Source organism: Lampris incognitus, chromosome 3 (assembly GCF_029633865.1).
Source record: "Lampris incognitus isolate fLamInc1 chromosome 3, fLamInc1.hap2, whole genome shotgun sequence".
NCBI classification, from domain to species: Eukaryota; Metazoa; Chordata; class Actinopteri; order Lampriformes; family Lampridae; genus Lampris; species Lampris incognitus.
Window position 1 is genome coordinate 68,754,579 of NC_079213.1, and position 25,581 is coordinate 68,780,159.

At 45.9% G+C, this 25,581-nt stretch overlaps 1 protein-coding gene across 1 annotated transcript in view; it reads left to right on the forward strand.

The window, feature by feature from the left end:
* Nucleotides 1-6,155: 6,155 nt before the first annotated feature.
* crb1 (crumbs cell polarity complex component 1) overlaps nucleotides 6,156-25,581 on the forward strand; it is a 28,453-nt gene continuing 9,027 nt past the window's right edge. Inside the window, exons 1-9 of the mRNA XM_056276776.1 lie at nucleotides 6,156-6,229; nucleotides 12,250-12,470; nucleotides 13,381-13,576; nucleotides 13,802-13,941; nucleotides 14,973-15,155; nucleotides 16,765-17,730; nucleotides 19,523-20,073; nucleotides 20,846-21,011; nucleotides 24,197-25,148. Coding sequence (XP_056132751.1) covers nucleotides 6,156-6,229; nucleotides 12,250-12,470; nucleotides 13,381-13,576; nucleotides 13,802-13,941; nucleotides 14,973-15,155; nucleotides 16,765-17,730; nucleotides 19,523-20,073; nucleotides 20,846-21,011; nucleotides 24,197-25,148 — 3,449 coding nt within the window. The remainder of the gene's footprint in view (nucleotides 6,230-12,249; nucleotides 12,471-13,380; nucleotides 13,577-13,801; nucleotides 13,942-14,972; nucleotides 15,156-16,764; nucleotides 17,731-19,522; nucleotides 20,074-20,845; nucleotides 21,012-24,196; nucleotides 25,149-25,581) is intronic.

Below are 25,581 nucleotides of genomic sequence, written 5' to 3' on the forward strand. Positions count from 1 at the left end.
CCCCCACCCTGCTGTATGGAGCAGAGTCATGGAACACCTACAGCAGGCACCTGAGAGTCCTGGAAGAATACCACCAAAGATCCTTACGAAAGATCCTGAGGATCAGCTGGGAGGACAGACGCACCACCAACATCAGCTTTCTGGAAGAAGCCAACATGACTAGCATCACCACCACAATAATGCAGCACTAATGCCGATGGACATGCCATGTCATCCGCATATCCAACACACATCTCCCAAACAGATCCTTTACTCCCAGCTGAAGGAAGGTCAGCGAACTCCCGATGGGCAAAAGAAACGTTTCAAGGACAATATCAAGACCAGTCTGAAGAAACTCAACACCACATCGAGCAACTGCAACTACATTGCACTAGATAGGCGCTCCTGGAAGAACCCGTGCAGGAAGGAGGTGCACGTCATGAAATGGAACTCCACTGTGCCACAGAGAAAAAGGCACAGCACCGCAAGGAGAGAGAGAGAGAAAAAGGCTCAACCACTACCACCAACCACCACCACTTTCCCCTGTCCACACTGCACCAAAGTATGTGGCTCGGCCTCTACAGCCATCTGAAAACCCACAAGTAGACAACCCAATGGAGAGGAAAGTCATACTTGCTTCGAGTGACCGCCGCCGATGATGTATGTATGTATGTATGTCTATAGAATACATGTATGTCTATCTATAGAAAATACGTATGTACGTATGTATGTATCTATGAATAACCCTATTCTTCTGTCTGTCGGCCCAAACACACCTTGAACATTCTCTGCGTTGTGTTATTTTTTTATGTATATTGACTGCGGGGCGGATGGAGGGAGAAGACAGTTGTACATACGGTAGACAGGAACATTGTATCATGTTAACCAATACATTGTTTAGCTAGCTGTTGAGATATGACACCAGTGTATTTGTATGACTATGTGTTACTGTGTACTATTATTTTGTTTACGACTTTGTTTGTCCACAAGTGGGCGGTGTTGCGCTTGCATGCGCGGATTGATTACGTCACTGAGACGCTGTTCATTTTTCTTCTTCTCCCAAAACGACCGAATAAACGGAGGCTGCATTTTTTCCCTCCAGCAGAAGTTCGGTAGTCAGTACGATTCTTTATAACGGTTTAATAATCCACTTCATCTGCGCAGAGATAGACATAAAGTATTAGTCTAGTCTTCTAACAGGTTATGGGCCCAGATAACGTTGGATTATTTAGTAGCTTGATAAAAGAAGTACACGAAGTGTGATAACCTCGGATGGCGGGATGCGCGCAGGTTAGCACGGAGTAGCAAGTTAGCAAGTGTGAAGCTAGTTAGCATCGAGAGAGGCTATCGGGAAGCTAACGGAACGCTAAGCTAAGCTAACGCTACCTAGGGAGATGGAGCGAAAGAAGAGCAGGGGGCCCACATTCAACGGACAGGCCGATGAGTGTGAACTGTGGGAAGAGCGAATGCTCTGTTGCATGCATGGTGTGGGGCTGAAAATCACCATCCTTACCGAGCCCGCGGGACCTTTGACAGCGGAAGAGCAGGCCCTAGACGAGGAGCGGAACGCGGACGCCTACTGCGCATTGGCGCCTTTATTGGACAACACAAGCTTGGGACTGATCTTCAGAGAAACGAAGAACAAAGGTAGAGAGAGTCTACGGGTGTTGCGGGAACATTACATTGGTAAGGGCAGACCCCGGATTGTCACTCTGTATGTAACATTGACTGGGCTAAAGAAAGCTGATAATGAGACGATAACCGAATACATTATCCGAGCTGAACAAATCATTACGGCTCTCAAAGGGGCGGGAGAAGCACCGAGTGAGGGACTAATGATGGCCATGGTGATGAGGGGGTTACCCGAGAGATATAAGCCATTCACTCTAATGGTGACACATGGCGACAGTGAGTTGACATTGGGACAATTTAAGGCCAAATTGAGAAACTTTGAGGCGGCTGAAGATGTAGCTAATGCTACAGCATTGGACGAGACGTCCGAGAGGGTGATGAAGGCCCACGCAGCGCCTAAGAAAAAGCCAGTGAAACGCTGTGAGGGAGATGATGAACAAACAGTGTGCTGGCGATGCGGTGACAAAGGCCATCGGAAATCGGACTGTTCAGGCAGCGTGTGGTGCAGCTTCTGCCGGATCAAGGGTCACACGGACAAAGTGTGCAAGAAGAAGGACCGCGCTGATGGAGCCAGGTGTGCACGCGAGCAAGGTGGCGGCGGCGGTGGTGGTCACGGAGCAGGTCGAGGTCAGGGACCGGGGAATGCTGCGGAAGAAGAGAACTACATCTTCAGAGTGCAGGCTGGAGAGACCAGCTCAGCAGGACCAGGACGACGGCAACAGTTCAAACCAGGGTTGATTGTGGACTGTGGGGCTTCTTCCCACATAGTCAATGATAAGAAGAAGTTCAAGAGCTTTGACAGCTCGTTCGAGCCAGAGAAACACTGCATGGAGCTGGCGGACGGTAAGCGCACCTTTGGTGTGGTGCAGGGCAGGGGAGATGCTACGGTATGTCTGCTCGACAGTGAAGGGCGACGGTGTAGAGTGACACTGCGGAACACACTATATATTCCATCGTACCCCCAAGAGCTCTTCTCTGTGAAGTCTGTGACAGCACACGGAGCCAGTGTGTTCTTCGAAGAGGGCAGAGATGCCCTGATGTCACCGGAGGGTACCAGGTTTGACATTTTTGTACAGGGGAAAATGTACTATTTGCAAACTGAATGTGTTGTTGAAAAGTGCCATGTGAGCCATGATATAGAAACTTGGCATGAGATAATGGGCCACTGCAACTATGACGATATCATAAAGCTACAGGATATCACTGATGGTATGCATATAAAGGGTAAAGTGTGTAAACCTGACAAAGAGTGTGCAGTATGCATAGAAGGGAAGTTTACCCAAAACAGGAACAGGAAATCTACAGACAAAGCCAAGACACCACTGGAGTTGGTAAACACTGATTTAGCCGGTCCTGTGGCAAACGAGTCCATTAATGGTTTCAGGTACATGCAATCATTTACAGATGTGTGCACAGGGGCTGTGTGTGTTTATTTCTTAAAAACAAAGAGTGACACAGTGCAAGCGACCGAGAAATTTCTGGCAGATGTAGCTCCCTATGGGACAGTGAAATGCATAAGGTCGGATAATGGAACTGAGTTTACAGGCAAGGAGTTTCAAACCCTGTTGAGACGGAACAAAATAAGACATGAGACGTCCTGCCCATACTCTCCCCATCAAAATGGCGTTGCAGAGAGAGAAGGACGCACACTATTCGAGATGGCAAGGTGTATGCTAATGGTTAGTGGTCTACCAAAGAGCCTCTGGCATTATGCTGTACAGGAGGCAGCCCACACCAGAAACAGATGCTTCAACAAGCACACAGGCACTACGCCATACACGGCAATGACAGGAAGAAAAGTGCAACATGGCTAGAATGCAAAAGTTCGGGACAGAATGCTATGCTTACCAGCAGGACAAGGGAAAGTTAGATTCTAGATGTGAGAGGGGGCGTTTTGTAGGACACGACAAGAACAGCCCAGCCTACCTAGTCTACTACCCTGACCAAGAGAAAGTACAGAAACACAGACTAGTTAAATTTGTACACAAGGCAACTAGTGAAAATGAGACTCAGACACCAGGTCTGCACCCAGAAGACTGGGTAAGAGAGAGAAAGTCTGTTGAGACAGCTGCAACTCAGCCTAGAGTACAGAAAAATGTACAGACTGACGGTACACAGTCAACACCCGAGGATGATGACGAGGAGCACCCAAGGGTGACGTCACAAGCCTCAGCCAGTGGGAGGTACCCCCAAAGGGAACGCAACCCTCCGAGATACCTGATTGACTATAGTCAGGGCAACAGTGATGACAGCTCACTCACTACTATAGATTATGCATACAGGGCAGTGTGCGGTGTCCCTCTGACCTTTAAAGAGGCCATGGAATCGCCAGAATCAGAAAAGTGGTCCAGGGCAATGGACGAGGAAATGGAGTCTCTAAGAGACAACAAAACATTCACCCTTACGAAATTGCCAGAGGGCAAGAAAACAGTGGGAGGAAGGTGGGTGTATTCGATAAAGACAGATATAGACGGACACGACAAGTACAAGGCTAAATTTGTTGCAAAGGGATATAGCCAGAGAGCTGGGGTGGATTATGGGGAGACATTTTCGCCAACAGCCAACCTAACAAGTGTTCGAGTGCTTCTACAGAAGGCGGCTCAGTATGACTTGATTTTACACCAGATGGATGTAAAGACGGCCTATCTTCATGCCCCCATAGACTATGACATATACATGGAACAACCTGAGGGTTATATTGAGAAGGGAGAAAAACTAGTGTGTAAACTAGAGAAGTCAATCTACGGCCTCAAGCAGTCTGGCCACAATTGGAATTTACTGTTACACGAGTGTTTGACAGGTGATGGTTTTACACAAAACCAATCAGACCATTGTGTGTACTCCAAGGAGTCAAAGGAAAGGATGTCATTGGTGTATTGCCCTACAGACGAAATGGTTGCGGATGTAATGACGAAGCCCGCATCCAAGGTAAAACTGAAGACATTTGCTAAGGCAATGTTTGGTGTGGGAAATGTGAGTGGTATGGGTTATACCAAGTTTCTTTTCATTTGTTCTATGAATATGAAAAGGTATACAGTAAGCACATGATTCATAAGTGGGAGTGTTGAGATATGACACCAGTGTATTTGTATGACTATGTGTTACTGTGTACTATTATTTTGTTTACGACTTTGTTTGTCCACAAGTGGGCGGTGTTGCTTTTGCATGCGCGGATTGATTACGTCACTGAGACGCTGTTCATTTTTCTTCTTCTCCCAAAACGACCGAATAAACGGAGGCTGCATTTTTTCCCTCCAGCAGAAGTTCGGTAGTCAGTACGATTCTTTATAACGGTTTAATAATCCACTTCATCTGCGCAGAGATAGACATAAAGTATTAGTCTAGTCTTCTAACACTAGCTCAACCGTACGATGCAATAAAATATCAAAAATGGCACTTTTCCAACTTCCATTTTTAAACAAAAATCAGCTGTTGCATAAAAAGCATGTATAACAGCCATCGCATATAAAATCTAACAGTGATGGCACTTTGACATATTTTAAAATACCCACTTATGCGGGCGAACAATAGATTCCAACGCTGACCTTGTACCATAAACGGAACTGGCTCTACAGTAGCCACGGAGGGACAAAACACGCAGAATTCAGGAAAACTCATGCGTGCCGACAATGCAAAATCACCCTCTGCCGGCGATTAAGTGTAACTCACTTCCTTACGTCCATATGCGTTTATGTCTATCTATCTATCTATCTATCTATCTATCTATCTATCTATCTATCTATCTATCTATCTATCTAAACTTCACCCCAAAGCCCACAAATATTAAATAGGCTATTGGAAAAAAAATAGCTAATGCCCAGATCAACAACTGTGTAAGTCCGTTAAGGCTGTCATACTTTTCACGAAAAACGTGTTTCACTGTCTGAAGTATATTAATGATATAAAAACAAAATCAAAATGTACTTGTCACACACATTTTACCAGGACGACGGTGGTGAAATGTTTTTTCCTGTCAGATGTGTGCGTCGATAAGCGAATTAAATCTAAAAATCAAGTGAAGTAGTGAAGTCAAGCGCGTAAATATAGTAGTCAGGAGCACCAGGTGTGTTCAGATAAACACGGATACGGGCCCAAGTACGAGACACACGAGATCCGCGCAGCCCATTTCCCTGTTTATCGGTTATTCACAGGTTGTGTAACTATCATTCGAGCAACAAGTGCTCCGTTTTCCGAGCATGCCGTTTGGTTTCTTTACAGCGGTCTAGCTGCGGGGAACTGCACGTGCCGTGCTGGGGTGTCTCTCGTCCCGACACCCCCCCCCCGCACCTCAGATGAGTCTGCCGGACGCAACAGTGCAACAGTGGAAAATGCGACAGGTTGTGTGTGTGGACTGGCAACAGCGTTCGTGTCTGATGGGGCTCATTTGCACGTCGGCGCCGTCTGGTCCTGCAGCGCATCGAGTGATTGGCGCGCGGAGAAGCCCTCAAGTGGTCCTGCGCCTGACAACCGGCGCATCCTCCGAGAGACAGCTCCGCGACGTGCCTTCTGAACGGCGACCAGGATGACTAGCCGTCGTCACCATTATGGATTTCCCTCGAAACTTTGATTTGCTTGCATGCGCCCTGTTCATCTCATCACTTTTTGTGATAGATGGTAAGTGACTGTTCGACTTATCCTCGCAGTCTCCACCTTTTAACAAGAGTTTGGGTCTTGTTCTAATTCTGTTCTCCGAACCGACTGCTGTCCTTTCCCATCCCAGACTGCACATTTAACCGCTACGAGTGTCAAAGTCATCATTTGCGAGCTCTCTGTCTTTGTAAGACTGTGGCAAAGTGTCCCTCGTGCTTTTGTTGCGCAGCCGAGTTTCAAATTGCGTCTGCGTGGCATCCCATCATTCACCCACGCATGCTTTACCCCCACACCTTTGAATGCAAGACTGATTTATCTAGGGAAAAACAAATCTTGTATTTGAATTTGCATGAAAACACTTTATAAATATCTGAAATTACTCAAATTGTATAATAGTTTAACAACAGTTGTTCCCATGTTGAATTTGGCTGCGTTGATTAGGCATGCATTTCAGCAAGCCCATGCTTTGAATTTCAATTAGCGGATTGTGAGTTGACATCATTGCCACCCCTTATTGATTAAGTACTGCTTATTTTCTAAAGAATGCAAATCCAGAGAGGACAAAGATGGGTCTAACAATGGGGGTGGCACATAGTGCTGCCCTATGGGGGGGGGGTGATGGGACATGGGGAGATGCACTATACACCTCTGAAGCTCTAAAAATACCTGCCAACCTATTCTGTTATCGCCACCGGAACATACAGACTCTCGCTGGCGGTATAGCATCTGTCAGCCGGTGGAGAAGATGTCAGGTGTCCCACATGTGTGAGTCCAGGCCCTCTAGATAGGACTGGACAAAGAGCCACTCAGGCTATTAGCATTTGAAAGAAATCTTACATGATGGAGGGGATGTGTGATTGGCCAGAGCTGTGTTTAAATAAGGGGGGGGGTTAGGCAACAGAACTGGCTCTAAAGCCGCCTGGGCCACAGCTCTACAGAGGTATAAAATAGGACCAACCGCTCCACTAAGTGCTGCAGCAGCAGCGAAGGAGTCACCGTTTTCTGAAAATGTAAATCAGCATACATACGGCAAACATTTCCCCATGGTGAAAACATGTTGACTCACAAGATTGACTTGCATGTTTGTGTGTGTGCAAATGTGTATGTGTTCTTCCAAAGTACATGTAGTGCCAACCACGACAGGGGGGTCCTGCGTCTGATGTGACTCTTACTCTTGAAACCTATAAAGTCCTAAAGCAGGCATATGGTCAGAGCACCACTACTTCATGATATCTCCATCAGCGCCCCCATCCCCAACCCCTAAGCCGTAGTCTGATACTGGGGTCATGCTGAGTCCAAGTCTAGACATTTCTAAGCTGCTCTCGCTAAAAAGCTGTGGGCTCTTTTTGAAATATTTTGACCTCCACGAATGACACAAGGTGATTAACACATGAATCGTTGGAGCCTCCCAAGTACACTCTTCAGGGCCTCTACAGTCTTTGATTGGGCCCAAATGGGCCCTTGAGGACTGATTACTGTGCACCGCCATCTTTAAGAAATATGACTGGAATAGCCAAGGCATATGAACTAATACTCCAGTACAAATGTCGAACATGACATCTGACATGTCAGACGCACTAATACATGTGAAAATGTCTGATGAGTTCCCTGTGAAGAGCTGCTGTGCAAATGGCAGTCATGTAAAACCTACACAATTCCCAACTCAGCCACGTTAGCTGTGACGTTATCTAACTTGTGCAATAACTTATGCAACCGCATCCGTACACTTTTATTTTCAGGATCTGTGCATCATTTGTGCAACACTACATGCTTCATGCCTCACAGTAACTGGTCTCATATCGGCCTGTTAATAGCACACCTCTATTACACCTTGCTCATACAGTACCTGGACGGGCTCACTCGTACTCATATCTTTATTTCTTATCTTTTTTTCCCATGATTATTGTATTTAGTCTTGACAGCCTAACCTCGTGCTTAGCCCTCGCTTGATTTCTTTGCTTGTCTTGCTGTGTACGTGTACATGTGTAACTGAGAGAGACATACCAAATACCATACCAAACACGGTTTCCTCGTACGTGATCAGACTTGGCCAATAAAACTGACCGACTCTGACACGACAATGTACCTGGAGACAGGAGGAAGTCTGGACGTCGAGGTACAGAGAAATTGTCTGTCTGGCATCTAAACAGAAACAGGTTTAAGTCTCAGCTCAACTGATGTGAAGCCCCCTCCTTGTGGTCTTGTACCTTTGTGTCCCCTTCATGCACATTCCATGCATTATGAGGCCCATCGCCTCCGATGTCGCCCCATTTGTTCTGCCTGAGATCTGGGAGCAGGTTTGGGAAGGCCTGTCGGTGGATACTCCTCTTTGAAGCTATGCAGCATTCACAGGAAGGCTGTGAGAAATGACCGGCGATCCAGTCGGTGACGAAATCGGGAATCAGAGTCCCAGAGAGTTCCCAAGGTGGTCTTTGAACTGCAGGGGAACTGTAAGAAATTCATTCCCCAAAGCAATAGCTCTAATAAAGGGAAATTCCAAACCATTTCAAATGGGGGGGGGGGGGGCAGGCCGGGTGCCACATACGATTTTAGGGGTACCAAATATATTAAGCACAACTGTTACATACCACCACCCCCATAGGTTTGGTTCCGTTGCCTAAATGGTTCGATTATACAACATGATTTATTTTATGGTTCCACATTTATTTTTTTCTGCCTTACGAAAATATTCGCCACAGTTAGGGGGGCCAGAGGGGGGTCCAGACTTAATATTACGGGGGCACTGCCCCCTTGCCCCCCCTTAGAACAGCCACTGAGTGTTTGAGTGGGACCGAGCTGCTTGATTTGATATATTTCACGTCTGTAGCTCGAAAACAGACATCTCAAACAATGTCAACTTTGCAAACAATGTCAACTTTGCATAAAAAAAAAACAAAGTTGGCATAAACATTCATAAAGGCCCCTTCGTGTTCATGACAGGTGTCATGTCAGGGTTATGCACACCCTTTACAATAAAGTGTGACCCTTTTTTTGTTGTTGTTTCAACCTTGTTGCAGTTTAACCAAAAAAGAAGTCGTAGAAAGTAAATGTCAGCCATGTCTGGCAATGCACTACAGGAATGTGATAAGAGGATAGTTTCCTCAGCACAGATGGGGAAAAAAAGATAAGATAAGACAAGACAAAATATTATGATCTCTGAGATTGATTCATTTCTTGAATAGAGGGTGAAAATAAGGTGTAGGTAGTGGCCGTCTGCGCCTCACGCCTTTGCCCTTCGTTATTTCCTGTGCAGATGAGGTGAATATGGATCCTGCGTACACAGCTCTACATCACAGCTGATGGCTCAACTTCCTTCTGTCAGTTCTGAGATTAAAAGTTATCTGGGACCCTTCGTAGCCACAGTAAACATCATGATAACCGTGTTGTTTTGTTGATGGACGGTTCACTTTTTAATGATGCCCATGTAACAAAATACTAAAGGCAGGCCAAGTTAAAGATTGAGTCAACATGTCATAAAAAAAAGCCTTGAACATCAGGCAAAGAGTTAATGTGATGAACAAGCCTGGCTTGGACAGTAACTTCACTATACTACTACTACTACTACTACTGATACTACCACTGATACTACTACTACTTGCTACTACTACTACTACTGATACTGATACTACTACTGCTACTACTACTACTACTACCACCACTACTACTACTACCACTACGACTATGACTACCGCTACTACTACTGCTACTACTACTACTATGACTACTTCTACTGCTACTACTACTACTACTGCTGCTACTACCACTACTACCACTGCTACTACTACTGCTACCACTACCACTACCACTACTACTACTACCGCTACTACTACGACTACTACCACTGCTACTACTAATGCTACTGCTACTACTACCACTACCACTGCTACTACTACTACTACTATTACTACTACTTTTGGCTGCTCCTGTTAGGGGTCGCCTCAGCAGATTCCATCATTCAGTTTCCATCTCTTCCTGTCTTCTACATCTTCCTCTGTCACACCACCCACCTGCATGTCCTCCCTCACCACATCCATAAACCTCCTCTTTGGCCTTCCTCTTTTCCTCTTGCCTGGCAGCTCCATATTCAGCATCCTTCTCCCAATATACCCAGCATCTGTCCTCCACACATGTCCAAACCATCTCAATCTTGCCTTTCTTGCTTTTCCTCCAAACCGTCCAACCTGAGCTGTCCCTGTAATATACTCGTTCCTAATCCTGTCCTTCTTCCTCACTCCCAGTGAAAATCTTAGCATCTTCAACTCTGCCACCTCCAGCTCCACTTCCTGTCTTTTCATCAGTGTCACCATCTCCAAACCATATAACATAACATAGCTGGTCTCACTACCATCTTGTAAACCTTCCCTTTACCTCTGGCTGGTAACATCGCCATCCTGAACTGGTGAAGTTAACGCTAACATTTGACTTCGTAAAGATTGGCGCAAAGCCTGAGTGTGTGCCTGGGATAGATTCCATAAACATAAAAACTGGTTTACTCCTTAGAAAATAGTGGACAATTTTGCTGTGTGACATAATTTCCACATACCTTTTTTCTTTTGACTTGCCCAAACAATTTAAACCACTGTGTATAAATTACATATAAATGATCATAGACTGAATTCCTCGAACTCGCCAAATGTAAGGTAAGGTTATGCTAGATACCTGCTTTTGCAGGGTTTGATAATTATCAGCCAAAGTTAAATCCCTTTCATGGCCAGGACTCATTATAGGAAGGCGGTAAAGTCCATTAGAAACTTTTAAATGTATGATGATGCAATGATCACCTCACAAGAAAGGGGAGGAAATTAAGAGAGTCAGTGGACAGGGTGTAGCTGTCTTCCATACACCATGAAGGAAGTGTGACTCTAACGTGGTTGCACTACCTGCATCGAAACAAATCGGTGTGTAATATTCATTTGGTATTTACCGTCTCAGCATTTAAATCCCAGGAATCATATCCCGCCCAACTCAATCGACAGCTGAGATCCATCGCTGATTAAAAAGGCTGTTGGTAGAATTAGACGTGAGTTGGTCGATCCTCTAATCAGTGCTTATGGCACGTTCTGATTAAAACGAGACTGAAAACCGGAGCGCTGTTAGTAGGCCATTAATGCCCCATCAATTATAGGAAAGCACAAGTGTGAAGGCATAAACGCCTCAAATGATTTGACTTCTGATGGGCACGGTCGCCATGGCGACAGATCGAACACAGAAGCCAAGTTACCATGGCAGCCAGCCGTGATGCTTTGTGAGGCCCTTAGGTTGCTCAATGTCCTGGCATTGTGAACGCGAGAGGGAGAAAGGCCTGTTTTCAGAGTGGAGGGAAAAAGAGCTTTATTTGCCAGATGCAATAAAAGCTGAAATGTTTATTGTACGAGGTGTCCACTTAACATTGACACCGACCGGTTTAAATAAACGGTAAGTGCAAATAAATGGTAATAAACGTTAACTGTGCATTGAGAAAATGGCACCAGTCAAGGCGATGTTTGGACGGTATTCAGTTTGCTTTTAAAGTCTTGGCATTCATGCGCACCCCTGCTGAGTTTGACTCAAAATACACTAATTTGGAATTTACGGCTCTGTTACACAAACCATGCAAGGATACAGTAAACAAACCCTTAACTTCTTCGCAACACATTAAAAGCTACATTACGCCATCGTTTCCTGTATGTATATCATTGCATCATATGTGTATCTAAATGTGTTGTGAATTGTACATATTTCTTATCAGACAGAATGACAACATTGGCTTTTTAATCTCCACAACATCCCTGCCAGTGTTCGTGGCATTAGTCAGCGTGCTAGCTAATGAATGGGTTGCATTTTTCCAGACACATTTTCCCATCTTGTAGTTTTTGGATGTGTTTTTTGTGTTTGTGTTGTACTGCTGTGGGATGGGGGAAACGGCATTTCGTTTCATTTCATGTACACAAGTGCGTGAAGTGAAACGACGAATAAAGTGTTGCTGACTCCTGATCTAAGAAAGCCATTCAGTGAGGGCTTATGCTACGCCTATGCCATTATCTTTTTTGTAGGTGCGTCTGCTGACAGGCTGCCCTCCACAGGGGACCAATGCTCACCAAACCCATGTCAGAACCAGGCCATATGCAGAAGCCGAGGCGACGGCTACTCGTGTTTTTGCGTACCAGGTTTCCAAGGTGTTCACTGCCAAATCGACGTGAATGAATGCTTTTCGCAGCCCTGCACGAACGGAGCCACCTGTGTCGACAATCTGGGCATGTATACCTGTCTCTGCCCACCCAGGTTCACGGGTAAGTAAGAGCAGCATCTCTGGGCTTCCTTGGGAGCATTTTAACTTCGCTGGTTCATGGTGTGTACTGACCTCTACAAATCAATCCTTACGCATCATCAGAAGTCTTACCTTCTTAATTTCAGGCACATTATGCAGCATTTTTTTTCTTTTTGTATTTTATTGTGTCTCTGTGAGAATTCATTCTGGATTGCACATGAACAAGGGTCGACTTAGGGGGGAAAGCTTCAAATCATGGATTCTGAATACATTTTCTGACCGAGCAGCAGCTCAGTGAGAATATTTCTACAGGAGTGAATGGCCATTTGCCTTAAGGGAATACATGGCTACCATCTAGTGGTGGTTATTGCCACCTGGTTTGACTGCAAAGTTGAAACTCCTTAACCTCTGTCCCGTTTCAACGATCGTGGTTGTTTTCTGACTATGAGTGGGCTAATTCTCATGCACCACTGAGTAAATCTGGCAATTGCCTCCTCCATCTTCTGTTGCAAAATCTCAGCTAATTTCAGTTTCCCCTCCTTTCTCAAGTTCCTTCTGTCAAACACACGTTCGCGCGTTTTAAGCGCTCGTCTTGATCATACCACGTTTCCTGAAAAGGTAAGAACATGAATACGGATGAGACAGCGCGGGGAGGTGTTTGAGGGGGAGAAACAGGAAACCACTGAACTGTACATATGGAGCCACTATTGTGAGGCTATTTTGCAGCTCTAAAAGCCCTGCGGGGGTGGGGGTGGGGGGGCATGGAGCGCTCTACTCATGATCACAGTCAGTTCACATAAAAGCCATATTCCTATAGCCGGGGGGTCCTCCCTCCCCCCCTTGATGTTAGTGTCCTGGATGCTCATAGCAAAAAGGCACGCTGCCGCTAACTCACCCCCTGACGTCCATGTGGTTGCCTCTGATGTTCACAGGTGCCACCTGCGAGCTCCAGATTGACGAGTGTCAATCACAGCCGTGCTTCAACGGTGGCAGTTGCCGTGACTACGCCAACGGCTTCATGTGCACCTGTCCACCCGGTTACCAAGGAGACCGCTGCGAAAATGACTTTGACGACTGCCAAGGCCAGCCGTGCCAAAATGGCGCTCCGTGTGCGGACGGGGTGAATGAGTGAGTTGCCCGGAGCATACGGAAGCCAAATCCGGTTATTGAAAGGAAGAAGACTTTGCTCTTGCCAAGTTCAGCAAAGGCGGAAGCATTGCATAAGTAGTCGCCAACCATTTGGATTCGTTTCAATAGTGAATACTCGTAAAATCGGCAAATCAGAGGAAGCATAGAAAATCTCCCATAATGGCCATATTGTCTCGTAACTGCTTAGTTGGCTTGTCTTCTCAGATACAGCTGTGACTGCTCCCGGACAGCTTTCACAGGCCAACACTGTGAGACGCCAATCCCGCCATGTCAGTCTGAACCCTGCCTCAACAGCGCCCCCTGTACAAGCAACGGTGGTAACTACACCTGTGAATGCTGGCCAGGTGAGTAACCTCCCCCGGTCTCACACACACGGGCGCTTACGAGAGAGAGAGGGAGAGTGTATGTGTGTGTGTGTGTGAGAGAGAGAGAGAGAGAGAGAGAGAGAGAGAGAGAGAGAGAGAGAGAGAGAGAGAGAGAGAGAGAGAGAGAGAGAGAGAGAGAGAGAGAGAGAGAGAGAGAGAGAGAGAGAGAGAGAGTATCTCTGAAGCAGCAGAGCCTGGATAGTTTTTAAAGCTGCTGCGAGTTTTTCGCTGATTATTCGTCATTCTCTATGAATTTCGGTGCTTCTATGTGACACGAGACCACTGCCGAGAAGACTAGACATTGCCGTGTGATGGCTGGAGTTCCTGCGAAATCTGACGAAACGACTTATGGCACACAGACAGGATACACAGCCACCATGAGAAACACATTACCTCATCGCTGTGTATCTTGAAACCACCTGTTTTTCCAAAACATCTTTACATCTCTCCCTTTTCTCTTCAAACCAATTGCCCGAGTTACCAGACCGTGAATGTAGATCTTTGTGACAAGAGGCTTACCCACAACGAAGTCGTTTTTCAGGAAAACACTACCTCTCTGAACTCGGGTTAAACTTCTGCGTTGTTCAGTTGTATCAGCAGAATACGTAAATATCCCACAGGAGGTGGAAAATCAATCGTGTATGTATGTATGTGTGCATGTGGGCCTGTATTTCTGGACATGTCAGAAGATTTAAAGTATGTCCATGAATGTGCATACCTGTGTTTTTATTTCACATTTGAGCTTGTGTGTGTGTGTGTGTGGGTGTGTGTGTGTGTGAGAGAGAGAGAGAGAGAGAGAGAGAGAGAGAGAGAGAGAGAGAGAGAGAGAGAGAGAGAGAGAGAGAGAGAGAGAGAGAGAGAGAGAGAGAGAGACTGAGAGAGCAAAAGCATGCATTTACATTTGTATAGATGCATACTGGTTTATGTGTGCACTATACAAACTGTATATTTGTGAAATACCCTCCGAGTATCAACTGAAGCCCCCCCCCCCCTCCATGTCTTCTCTCCAGGATTTGAGGGGCATCAGTGTGAGACAGACATTACTGAGTGCAACAGCAGCCCCTGCATGCATGGCGGCCGCTGTATTGAACTTTCCTGGCGGGCCCTCTATGGCAGCGAGCCTCTGTTGCCTGCCCTCTATGATGAGCAACATGCTGCAGGCTACATCTGCAGCTGTCCTTCAGGAACCATGGGTAATTTGTTCTAATGAACCAACATTTATTAAAATTACAACATAAGAGTCTTCTGACAAGTGTTTTCACTTACTTAATTCAGCTTCACCCAAGTGAGCTTTGCTGATGCAATCAGCCATAGGGTTGTTCTGCTTTGTTTTGTCCAGGCCAGCTATACACACAAGACACAAACGCACACACACTCATACACAGACATGCACACACACACACACACATACATAAAAATCAATGGTGTATATAAAACTGTTGGAATATTTATCTGTGATCATTTCAGACAGCTTCTGAATTCTTTCCTATAGCCGGTTTTAGTGTGTGCCTGTCTTGAATGACAAGGCCGTAGCTCAAAATATGTTCAACAGTATCTCAGTGACTTGGTCTGATACCAGAAACTACAAGAAAGTAGATACAATGACACGTTAAATCATTTGAAATCGTTGCCTCATCCAGGGGGAGAGTTAGCCAGCGAATACAAACTTGCTCCGAACACCCCCCCTTCCAAAAAAAAAATTAAAAAAAATATCTATAAGGTTGCACAGGAGAAATATTCCAGTCATGCTTACACAACCCTTAGATTTAGCCATACAGGTAAGTCTGTGAGCTGTCACCAGCTGAGAGTAGCGTTCTAAAAATTGACTCCTTACCAACTGCACTGGCGCTCCCCCAGTAAGGTGGCCAAATAGCATTAGTTTAATCCCCGGGATCTGGCTTTGCCGGTCTCCTGACGGGAAGTGTTCAGCCCTGCATGGGAGAGGAGAGATAGACGAGGAGCGGATGACAATTGGAATGGCCTTTGCACACGATGCGATGTTGTATTTAGACAAATGTATAGTTAGCGAGGGGGAAACAGTGGCAGCATGATGTGGAGACTCCCACCTTCGGTTTGGAGCATTCTGCTGCTGAGCACAGGTAACGTGGACGTCATTACGCTGCTCTCTGTGTTAATTAACAGCAGTGCATAATATCTACTCAGCTGCTATTTAATCCGTTCTCGATGCTACTGGAAATAAATCGCCGAGTTAGTCGCTGTTTAGATTTGATGAAAACAGATGACAAGTTCAGCGTTTTACTGGTCTAACTTTGATATCGGGATTATTTCGGGTTCACGAATGTCATTTTATGTGAGTATAGGCCGACTCGTTCCGTTCTCTTTAGATGATTTTGGTTTTTAGAATTGTGCATTGAAGAAAATTACAATATTAATAGTATACATTACCTCTAGCAATAACTGCATAAAGACTCATTTACAGCAACAGACCCACAAGAGAAATGTTAAGAGGATGTGACATGTGACAAGGGAGGTCACCGGGCATGTCCAAGGCATGAACTGGTCTATACCTGGGCACATCCCCAACGGTTGGCACGTTATCCATCATTATGCAACCCGTTTTAACAGAACAGGGCAGAAATAATCCCTTCTTCAGTGAGGGGGGGGGGCACAAACACTTTACAAGATACAGCCAACTTTGTTATGTTGTGTGCAAAAAGGGTAGTTACAGCATCGTTATCCTTTTTTCTAAAATATTATTAATTTCATTCTCATATTTCTGCTTTTTAAACTCATTCACTGCAACTTTTCCTAATTAAAGAAAAATGCCCTATTTGCCCACAGGCTCCCTCTGCCAGGAGGTGATAGACCAGTGTGACCCCAGCCCGTGCCAGAATGGGGGTAGGTGTGAGAGTCATGTCGGAGGCTACGTGTGCCATTGCCTCAAGCAAAGCCATGACGGCCTCCTCTACGGAGGTGTGAACTGTGATGTGAAGCTGGTGGGCTGTGAGGGGCATGGGTGTCAGAACCAGGGCACCTGCTATCCATTCCTGATGGACGACACTCATGGTTACTCCTGCTCTTGTGTCCCTGGCTTCACTGGGCCCCTCTGCCAGACCTCCACCACCTTCTCCTTTGAACGCAGTGGCTACCTGTTGCTACACAGCCCCCTGGTGGACGCTGAGGCCTCCTATAACGTCACCTTAAGCTTTCGGACCATTCTACACAGGGCAGTACTTTTCCAGCGGAACAGCAGGGGCCTGCTGTGGAGCTTGGAGTTGGACAGGGGCCAGCTCCATCTCACCCTGAGTGAGGAGCTTCCTTCTGGGCATGAAACGAATAGCCCCAGCCACGATCTGGAGCTTCCATACAATGTGACTGATGGAGAATGGCATTCAGTGGAGGCTGTGCTTGGGAACCAGCTGCTCAGTCTCAGACTCTTGGATGATGGAGGGATCTGCGAGGGCCAGAGCTGCCAGAGGGTGGCTGCAATCAAAAGCACCCTCACTGGGCTGGTGTCGGCCCTTCAAAACACTTTCATCGGAGGAGTGCTAGAGGACTCAGACAGCCCCGCAGTTGAAACCACACACCCGATTTTCATTGGCTGCATGCGGGACGTGTTTGTTGACTGGCAGCTGGTGGTCCCTGAGGACTGGTTAAGCGACTCTGCAGTAAATGTCTCTCCAGGCTGCAGCCACAGGGACCGCTGTCTGGACGTGCCTTGCCAAAATAAAGGCCTGTGTGTCAACCTGTGGCAGAGCTACCAGTGCAGGTGTCCAAGGCCTTATGAGGGACAGGACTGTGAGAAGGGTATGTTTACAGCTGTATGGCAATAGAATTTAACATTAGGTCCAACTGGGGGGGGGGGGTGTTTGGTATAAAGTTAACATTGCCAAGGGAGCCTGTCTGCTTGTATGACCTCAGCAACACAGATGTTTGTTTTTTTGCTGCTCTTCATAATTCCTCTGTACAATAGAGGCCACACATAACTGGTTTATTACAATGTGTGATTGTAAGTGGACCACTAATTAAGAAAAATATCTCCACCAGAAGCTGTGTAAGCCTAAAAATCTTACAAAGAGGAATATGCTTTGTAAGTTTGGTTTTGTTTTTTGCTTTCTTACCAGGATCAAATCAAGCATGATGCAAAAACTCAAATTAAACGTGATTTAGGCGCACAATTTCAGTGAGCAATAGCTGCCTAGATAGCCAATTAGTCAAAGCAGATAGACTCTCTAGTCAGCTCTAAGCTACACTGATTGAAAAGGAAAAGGGATGGGAACCGGGTCACCTTTACTCAGTTTGTTAATTGGGTAATTAAATGACATCCTCAGATCTTGGTGTGTGAAGTGAAGTCAGTCAAGAGTCAGGGTGAAGGAGAGGCAGAGATCCTCTTACGTGGCTGGATTAAAGGGCTCCATGTTTGGAAAGATACAGTGACGCTACAGTGCTAACATAATGAAACAAGCCGTTTCTCAGCTGCTAACAATATATCAAAATATGTATATGATATATACAGAGCTGGAGATGTGTGAGGTTTACAATACACATTGGTTGTATTTGCCTCTCCACCGTCTCTTGGAAATAGTTATTTGTTTTGGTTTCCCGTGAGATATATCTGAAGCCTCAGAGCAGATTAGCATTTACAAAGTACATGTGCCCTGCAAACATGTACACACATAAACTCGAAAAATGTGGGAACAAGACGATGGTGTGAAACCATTTGGTTATCTTTAGGCACGAACTGTCAAGAGCTGTGTGTCCTCTCTGCTATATCTTGGTGTGCTATCAGTGTCCTACCGGCCTCCGGGTGGCCAGCCCACAGGGGGAAAATGCTGATTTTAGATCTTGACACACACATGAGGGTTGGTGGGAACTCAAATGTCCTCTCCCTGCAGTCTTGATTCAAAGCAGAGTTGCCCATGAGTTGTTGATTTTGACTCTGCAGGTTTGTTCGAATCCTAAATGTATCCCAATACATAGCTTTCCCCTGATTTGCTGCTTACTCCAGTGTAATTTTTGGCACATTTGTTGCACTTGACCTCACTTCCTTCATATTCTGACACTTTAGGGTGCTATAAACATCTAAAACAAGTCAGAGGGCGTCCGGGTAGTGTAGCAGTCTATTCCGTTGCCTACCAACACGGGGTCGCCGGTTCAAATCCCGGTGTTACCTCCGGCTTGGTCGGGCGTCCCTACAGACACAATTGGCCGTGTCTGCAGGTGGGAAGCCGGACGTGGGTATGTGTCCTGGTCGCTGCGCTAGCGCCTCCTCTGGTCAGTCGGGGCGACTGTTCAGGGGGGAGGGGGAATTGGGGGGAAATAGCGTGAACCTCCCACACGCTACGCCCCCCTGGTGAAACGCCTCGCTGTCAGGTGAAAAGAAGCGGCTGGCGACTCCACATGTATGGGAGGAGGCATGTGGTAGTCTGCAGCCCTCCCCGGATCGGCAAGCGAGCAGGACAGCTTGGAAGAGTGGGGTAATTGGACTGGTACAATTGGGGAGAAATAAAGGGGGGGTAAATAAATAAAAGTGACAGATTCTTCCCACCTTCTATTTGAGCCAGCAATGTGTTGTCTGCTTCTCTCTCCATGTCTACAGAATATGTGACGGCACGTTTTGGTAACGAGGACTACCAGAGCCACGCTGTTTTCAATATCACCGACCACGTGGGTCACGACCTCACCATCTCACTCTTCCTGCGTACGCGGAAGCACACCGGACTCCTGTTGGTGCTCGCCAATAGCAGCAGCCAATACCTGCGATTATGGCTAGAGGAGGGCAGGGTCAAAGTTCAGCTCAATAATTTTGAGAGCCTTAAGGAGGAGAGCGTGGTCAACGATGGGGAAATCCACTTTCTGAGTGTAGAGGTGGTGCGGGACCGTGTTGCACTGTTCGTCGCAGCCCAGAGTCAGGGCTACGTGGACACCAGGATGATCGACGTCCAAGCAGGGGACACGGTCTATGTGGGCGGTCTGTCTGAGGTGAGGACGACGTCAGCATTTGGGGGATACTTTAAAGGCTGCATCCAGGACCTGAGAATCAATGACAGGAGGCTGCAGTTTTTTGGCTTGGACACATCGGTGAGATCCTACCCCCTGGAGGTCCTGGCTAACGTGACGGCGGGATGCTCCGGGGACAACATCTGTACTGTGAGTGGACCCCTGTGACAAACAAAGCGTTGGCGCCTTGGCTTGTAGGAACGCCAAATCTTAAAAGTTGGACCGGAACCAGTTACCAGATTTGACTTCTCATGTCTAAAAAATGTAAAAATATGGCAGCAGTTTCCAGTGTGTAACTGCTGTTTTCTTTTATTTCCTTATTCTCAACTCAACTGTCAGTTGTCTCAAGAACTGTGAGGGAGTGGTCTTGTCCTCATTAATATTCATGAGCTGACCTTTAAGTGACAAGTAAAGGCGAGGGCTGGCGTTAAGGATGGGTGGTGTTTCAAAATGTGATGATTTCGTCTGATAGGTTTTATGTAAATGAGTGTGATAAGCGATTCAGACTTTCTCCCCCACATCTTTGCAGTTTATCTTATTTTTTTTCACTGAAATGTACAACTGACAGCATTTGACGTGGAAAATAAGCGATACTGCGTTTTAAAACACCAGCGAACAATGGGCACCCGGCCCTTATCCTTTACTTCTGCATCCCTTCTTGGATGCAAGGTTTTTAGCAGGACATTCATGCTAAATAATGGTATGCGCACCTATCAGCACATATTCAAACCCCAAGGCCAAAAAACGTTTCTGCTTTTCTAATTTGGTGATGAATTTTAACCGTACTTGAATCTTCAGTGAAAAAGACTTTAATGAAAGGGAATAGTTTTGAGTTAGAGAATGGGATTGATCCATATCAGTAGAAGCTCTCCCCTACAGTATATATTAAATGCCAACACCTTTGTCTATTTGTTGTCTACAGAGGAACCCTTGTCTCAATGGGGGGCTGTGTTATTCCATGTGGGATGACTTCACCTGCACTTGTCCACCAAGTACAGCAGGGCGGCGCTGTGAGGAGGTCAGGTGGTGTGAGCTGTCACCTTGTCCTGCGGATGCCGAGTGCAAGATCTTGAATCAAGGATACGAGTGTGAGTTAAGGTTGACGTGGAACATGTTAATTCAGCTCAGAGGGGGGGGGGGGGACAATATACATAAAGCTGCTATGGAGAGTTTTGGATTTTGGTGGACTTTGCGCACCCTTGTGGACAAATGCGGTAGTGTTTCTTGTAAGAACGGGTTCATTTCATGTTGTCGCAAAGATCCACATTAACCTTCTGGTAGTTGATGGATTTGTTTTGCAGAGAAGAGTTATGAAGTTGTAGAGCTGTTCTGGAAAACCACGTTTTCACGGTATAAAGCCATGATACTGTAGCGGAATCCCAGCCGGAGACAAACATTCGGAATCATTATACACCAACATCTTGTCTTCTTGCTGATTTGTTTACATCGGTCATATAGAGGCATCAAAATTAAACTGAGACTGATAATATATATAAGATTCTTAATATTAATATTCTTATAATATTATAATTAATATTAATATTTTTAATAGTCCGCTCATTTGTTGAACACTTTTATCAACACCATTGATGGTTTCCGGGGAAAAAAAACGCTATATCTATCCATCTATCTATCTAGTTCAGTGATTCAAGTAAATTCTAAATTCTTTAAAGAATTTAAGATAAAGAATTTACTTGAATCACTGAATTATTTTGCTCCTTATTTGTTGAGCACTTTTCCTACCGTTGTGTGTTTCTTTTAACAAAGTTTTATATATATTGGGTTTTTCCAAAACCGTCAATGGTGTTGTGAGTGCTCAACTAATGAGGAGTGGAATATCAACACAGATACAGGAAAAAATGTATTAAAATCTTTTTTCCTGTATCCGTGTTGATATATATATATATATATAAACTCATCATAGCAGCTTTAACCAAACTAGTTAAAAAGTACAAGTCTTACATCAAGTTTACATGTTGTTTATTGAAATTTGCCACATATACAAGGACTAAATAATTGAAATAAAAAAGCCATATCCAAGACGACCTATGCTCTAAGATTAATACTGTACCTCTGGGCTGTCCAGCAGTGAATTGGCAACAGTTGTTGAGTTTTCATACAGACCTGCTGGAACGGTGTTGTTTTACAAAGATTCATATAGACATTTTCATTTTAACTTAACACATGAGTGTTCAAGTTGTTCATTATGCATTTAGATACAATATGAACATTTAATAAGAGTTTACTTGTAAAGTTTGGAGCGTTTCGACAGATCAAGCTTCCCGGGACTTTGTAACCCATCGTAACTCAAAATACCGGCCTGTTTTTCATCAAGTATTGTAAGTACAAATGGAAACAGACCTGGCTCTATTTGGAAAATACATGTCAAACACATGTTTAGCTGTCAAATATTGCAAGTCTTTGTATGAAAAGCTGACAAAATGAAAAAGAGTGGGAAAAAAATCAGTACAATGGGAGAATGCTTCAGCAGGGGTGGCATACGGGACTTACAAGTATGGTTTTAATCAGTGCTCAAGAAACGCTTCCTTTCACAAGAATAAGGCGAGATTTCCCTAAAGCACTTGAGATTTGAGCTAATTTTTTTGAGCTAATCTTACTCGGAGCAAATCCTGCTTGGTTGCCACTGTTGAAAGGGCTCAATCTTTATAGAGATGATGACATAATTTCAGATTCACAAATAGCCCAAACCGCCTGACCTGGACATACAATTGGTTATTTACATCTTGGTCTTGTATGTAACCCAGCTAATCTTTGACCTTGTTTGTCGTACGGTCATCCCTCTCCTAGTCACCATGTAGAGTAATGATACAACACAGCTTGCTCACACGGTAACCTCGCTCTACCGATAAAGTATGTAGCACAGCCTGAGGTCAGTTTATCCTTCTTTTTTTTCTTTCTGGGATTAGCGATGATTTAAGTGGCTGCCCGTCTGCTATGTCAGCCACCCCACCCACACTGGATGATTAGCTCCAAGGGAATCAAAGCCACATTGGTATTTCTTACACATTGGTAATACAATAGCCACTCTGGTATTTCTTACGTCACAGATATTCTCAACTCACAATAGCAACCAGATGGATTTTTCCAAGGTAATAAGGGCACACAGTGTCATGGATGCAATGCACGGATGTTGTGTGACTTTGCTGCAAACACAACAATACGGGATCATTGTGTTAAATTTACAATTGGAAGTAGGCCTGTTATTGACTGCAGCAACATTATATAGCATTACATCCAATCCTATGTGGAAGCTTGTAAAATGGATGATTTTGCACTGGTGCAGCAGAGCTAAATTTAGTGACACGGTTCGAGGTGGGACTCAGGTGCAGTCACAAACAAGGTTTGAGATGTGTAGTAGTTCGAAAACTGAATAGGTCTTTACTTGGCAATATTGACGGAAATGCAAAAATATGGCAGAACAGACAAAACCAGCATGGCGACCGTTGCATGGATCAAAACTCGAGACGAGGCAAGGTAAATATCTGTGAGCAGGGTTGGGCATGACAAGAGTAATTTGACAATCTGGCCCAGAGGCAATGAAAGAACAGGCTTAAATATGCTGCTGTGCAGTGATTTAATCCTGATAGGGAACAGGTGAGTGACACTGAGAGGTGCAGGACAAGGACCATCCAGAGGGGGGAGGCACAGAAGGCATGAATGTGACAGCTTGTCTGAATCATGTTTTTAGCTAACCAACAACCCAGAAACCATTCAAAACATCAAGTTGTTTTAGCTAGCAGGTTATAGGTGATAGAACACATCGTACTTGCATCTGTCGATGGAGTTTCTGTGAAATCCTACCTCGAATGAAACCACATGGGCAATAACCAAGTGATAGAGTGTGAGGGAGATGCTAAGAGGGAATATTGGTGGGAGTGCAGAAAAACATGTTGCTGATTTTCTTATCATCCATCCAACCATTATCTGAACCGCTTATCCTGCTCTCAGGGTCGTGGGGATGCTGGAGCTTATCCCAGCAGTCATTGGGCGGCAGGTGGGGAGACACCCTGGACAGGCCGCCAAGCCATCACACACGGCCAACATACACACAAACATTCTTATCGATGAGGATTATTATATTAATTTATAAGAAAGCACAAAGTCTTTAACATCTTACAACAGCATATATTTTGTGAGTGAGTGAGTTAGAAGCCAGGTTTATGAGAAGTGCCTTGCATATAGAAAGATCAGTAACTCCACATAAATGTACAACAAAATGATTATCTCTTTTATTTTTTTCTCTTTAACTCAGGCTTCTCCAATGCAACCTTCCTGAACGACAGCAGTTTGTTGTCCTACCGAGGAAATGGAAACATATCCCGCAACTTGACAAGCCTGGCACTAACCCTGCGCACACGGAAGCGCCACGCAGCCATCCTGCATGCGGAGAAGGGCTCAGCGTTCATCACCATCTCCATCCAGGATAGCCTCCTCTTCATGGAGCTGCAGAGCTCCACGGGAGATGTTGGGGAGGAGCAGGAGGGGCAGGAGGTGCAGCAGGGCCTGTCTACCATCAGCCTGAGCAGCCGCAGGAGCATCAGTGACGGGGAGTGGCACAGCGTTCATCTCTTAATGGCTGCGCCATGGGCACAAGCCTCCAGGTGGACGCTGGTGCTGGATGAGGAGGCAGAAGAGGCCAGCATTTCAAGCAGCCAGGCGGGCAATCTGAACTTCCTCAGGCAGGGGGTGGACATCTTCCTGGGTGGGCTGGGGCCAGACGCTGGCTGGAGACTGGCGGGGTGCCTGAGCACCGTGGAGGTGGGTGGCATCGCTCTGCCTTACTTCAGCTCCTCTGAAGTCAACCTCCCACGCATGCAGGGAGAACAGTTTGTGCGCACATCCCTCCTTCCCCCACGCAGCGGCTGTAGCGGGGCACCCGTGTGTCAGCCCGACCCCTGCCTGAACAACGGCGAGTGCCAGGACCTCTTCAACCTGTACAACTGCAGCTGTCCGGAGGGCTGGGCTGGGAGACGCTGTGACTTCTTCACCGACACCTGTGCCTCCGATCCCTGCATTCATGGCAACTGCAGTGTGAACGGGCTGACCTATGAGTGTGCGTGCGAGTTCGGCTATGCCGGCGCCGACTGTGAGGAGGAGGTGGATGTGTGTGTGAACCATCTCTGTGCTCATGGAAGCACCTGTCTGCACGGGCCAGACAGATACGCCTGCCTCTGTGCCGAGAACTACACTGGACCCTACTGCAAGTAAGTCTACAGATTAGTTGGCTAGGAAATAAAGCACTGTAGACTTCAGCCACAGCATGAAGATTTGGGAAAGAGTAATAGAAGCTAGGTTAAGAGGAGAGGTGACGATCAGCGAGCAGCAGTATGGTTTCATGCCACGAAAGAGCACCACAGATGCGATGTTTGCTTTGAGAATGTTGATTGAGAAGTATAGAGAAGGCCAGAAAGAGTTGCATTGTGTCTTTGTAGATTTAGAGAAAGCTTATGACAGAGTGCCGAGAGAGGAGGTGTGGTATTGTATGAGGAAGTCAGGAGTTGCAGAGAAGTATGTAGGAGTGGTGCAGGATACGTATGAGGGAAGTGTGACAATGGTGAGGTGTGCGGTTGGAATGACAGATGGGTTCAAGGTGGAGGTGGGATTACATCAAGGATCGGCTCTTAGCCCTTTCTTGTT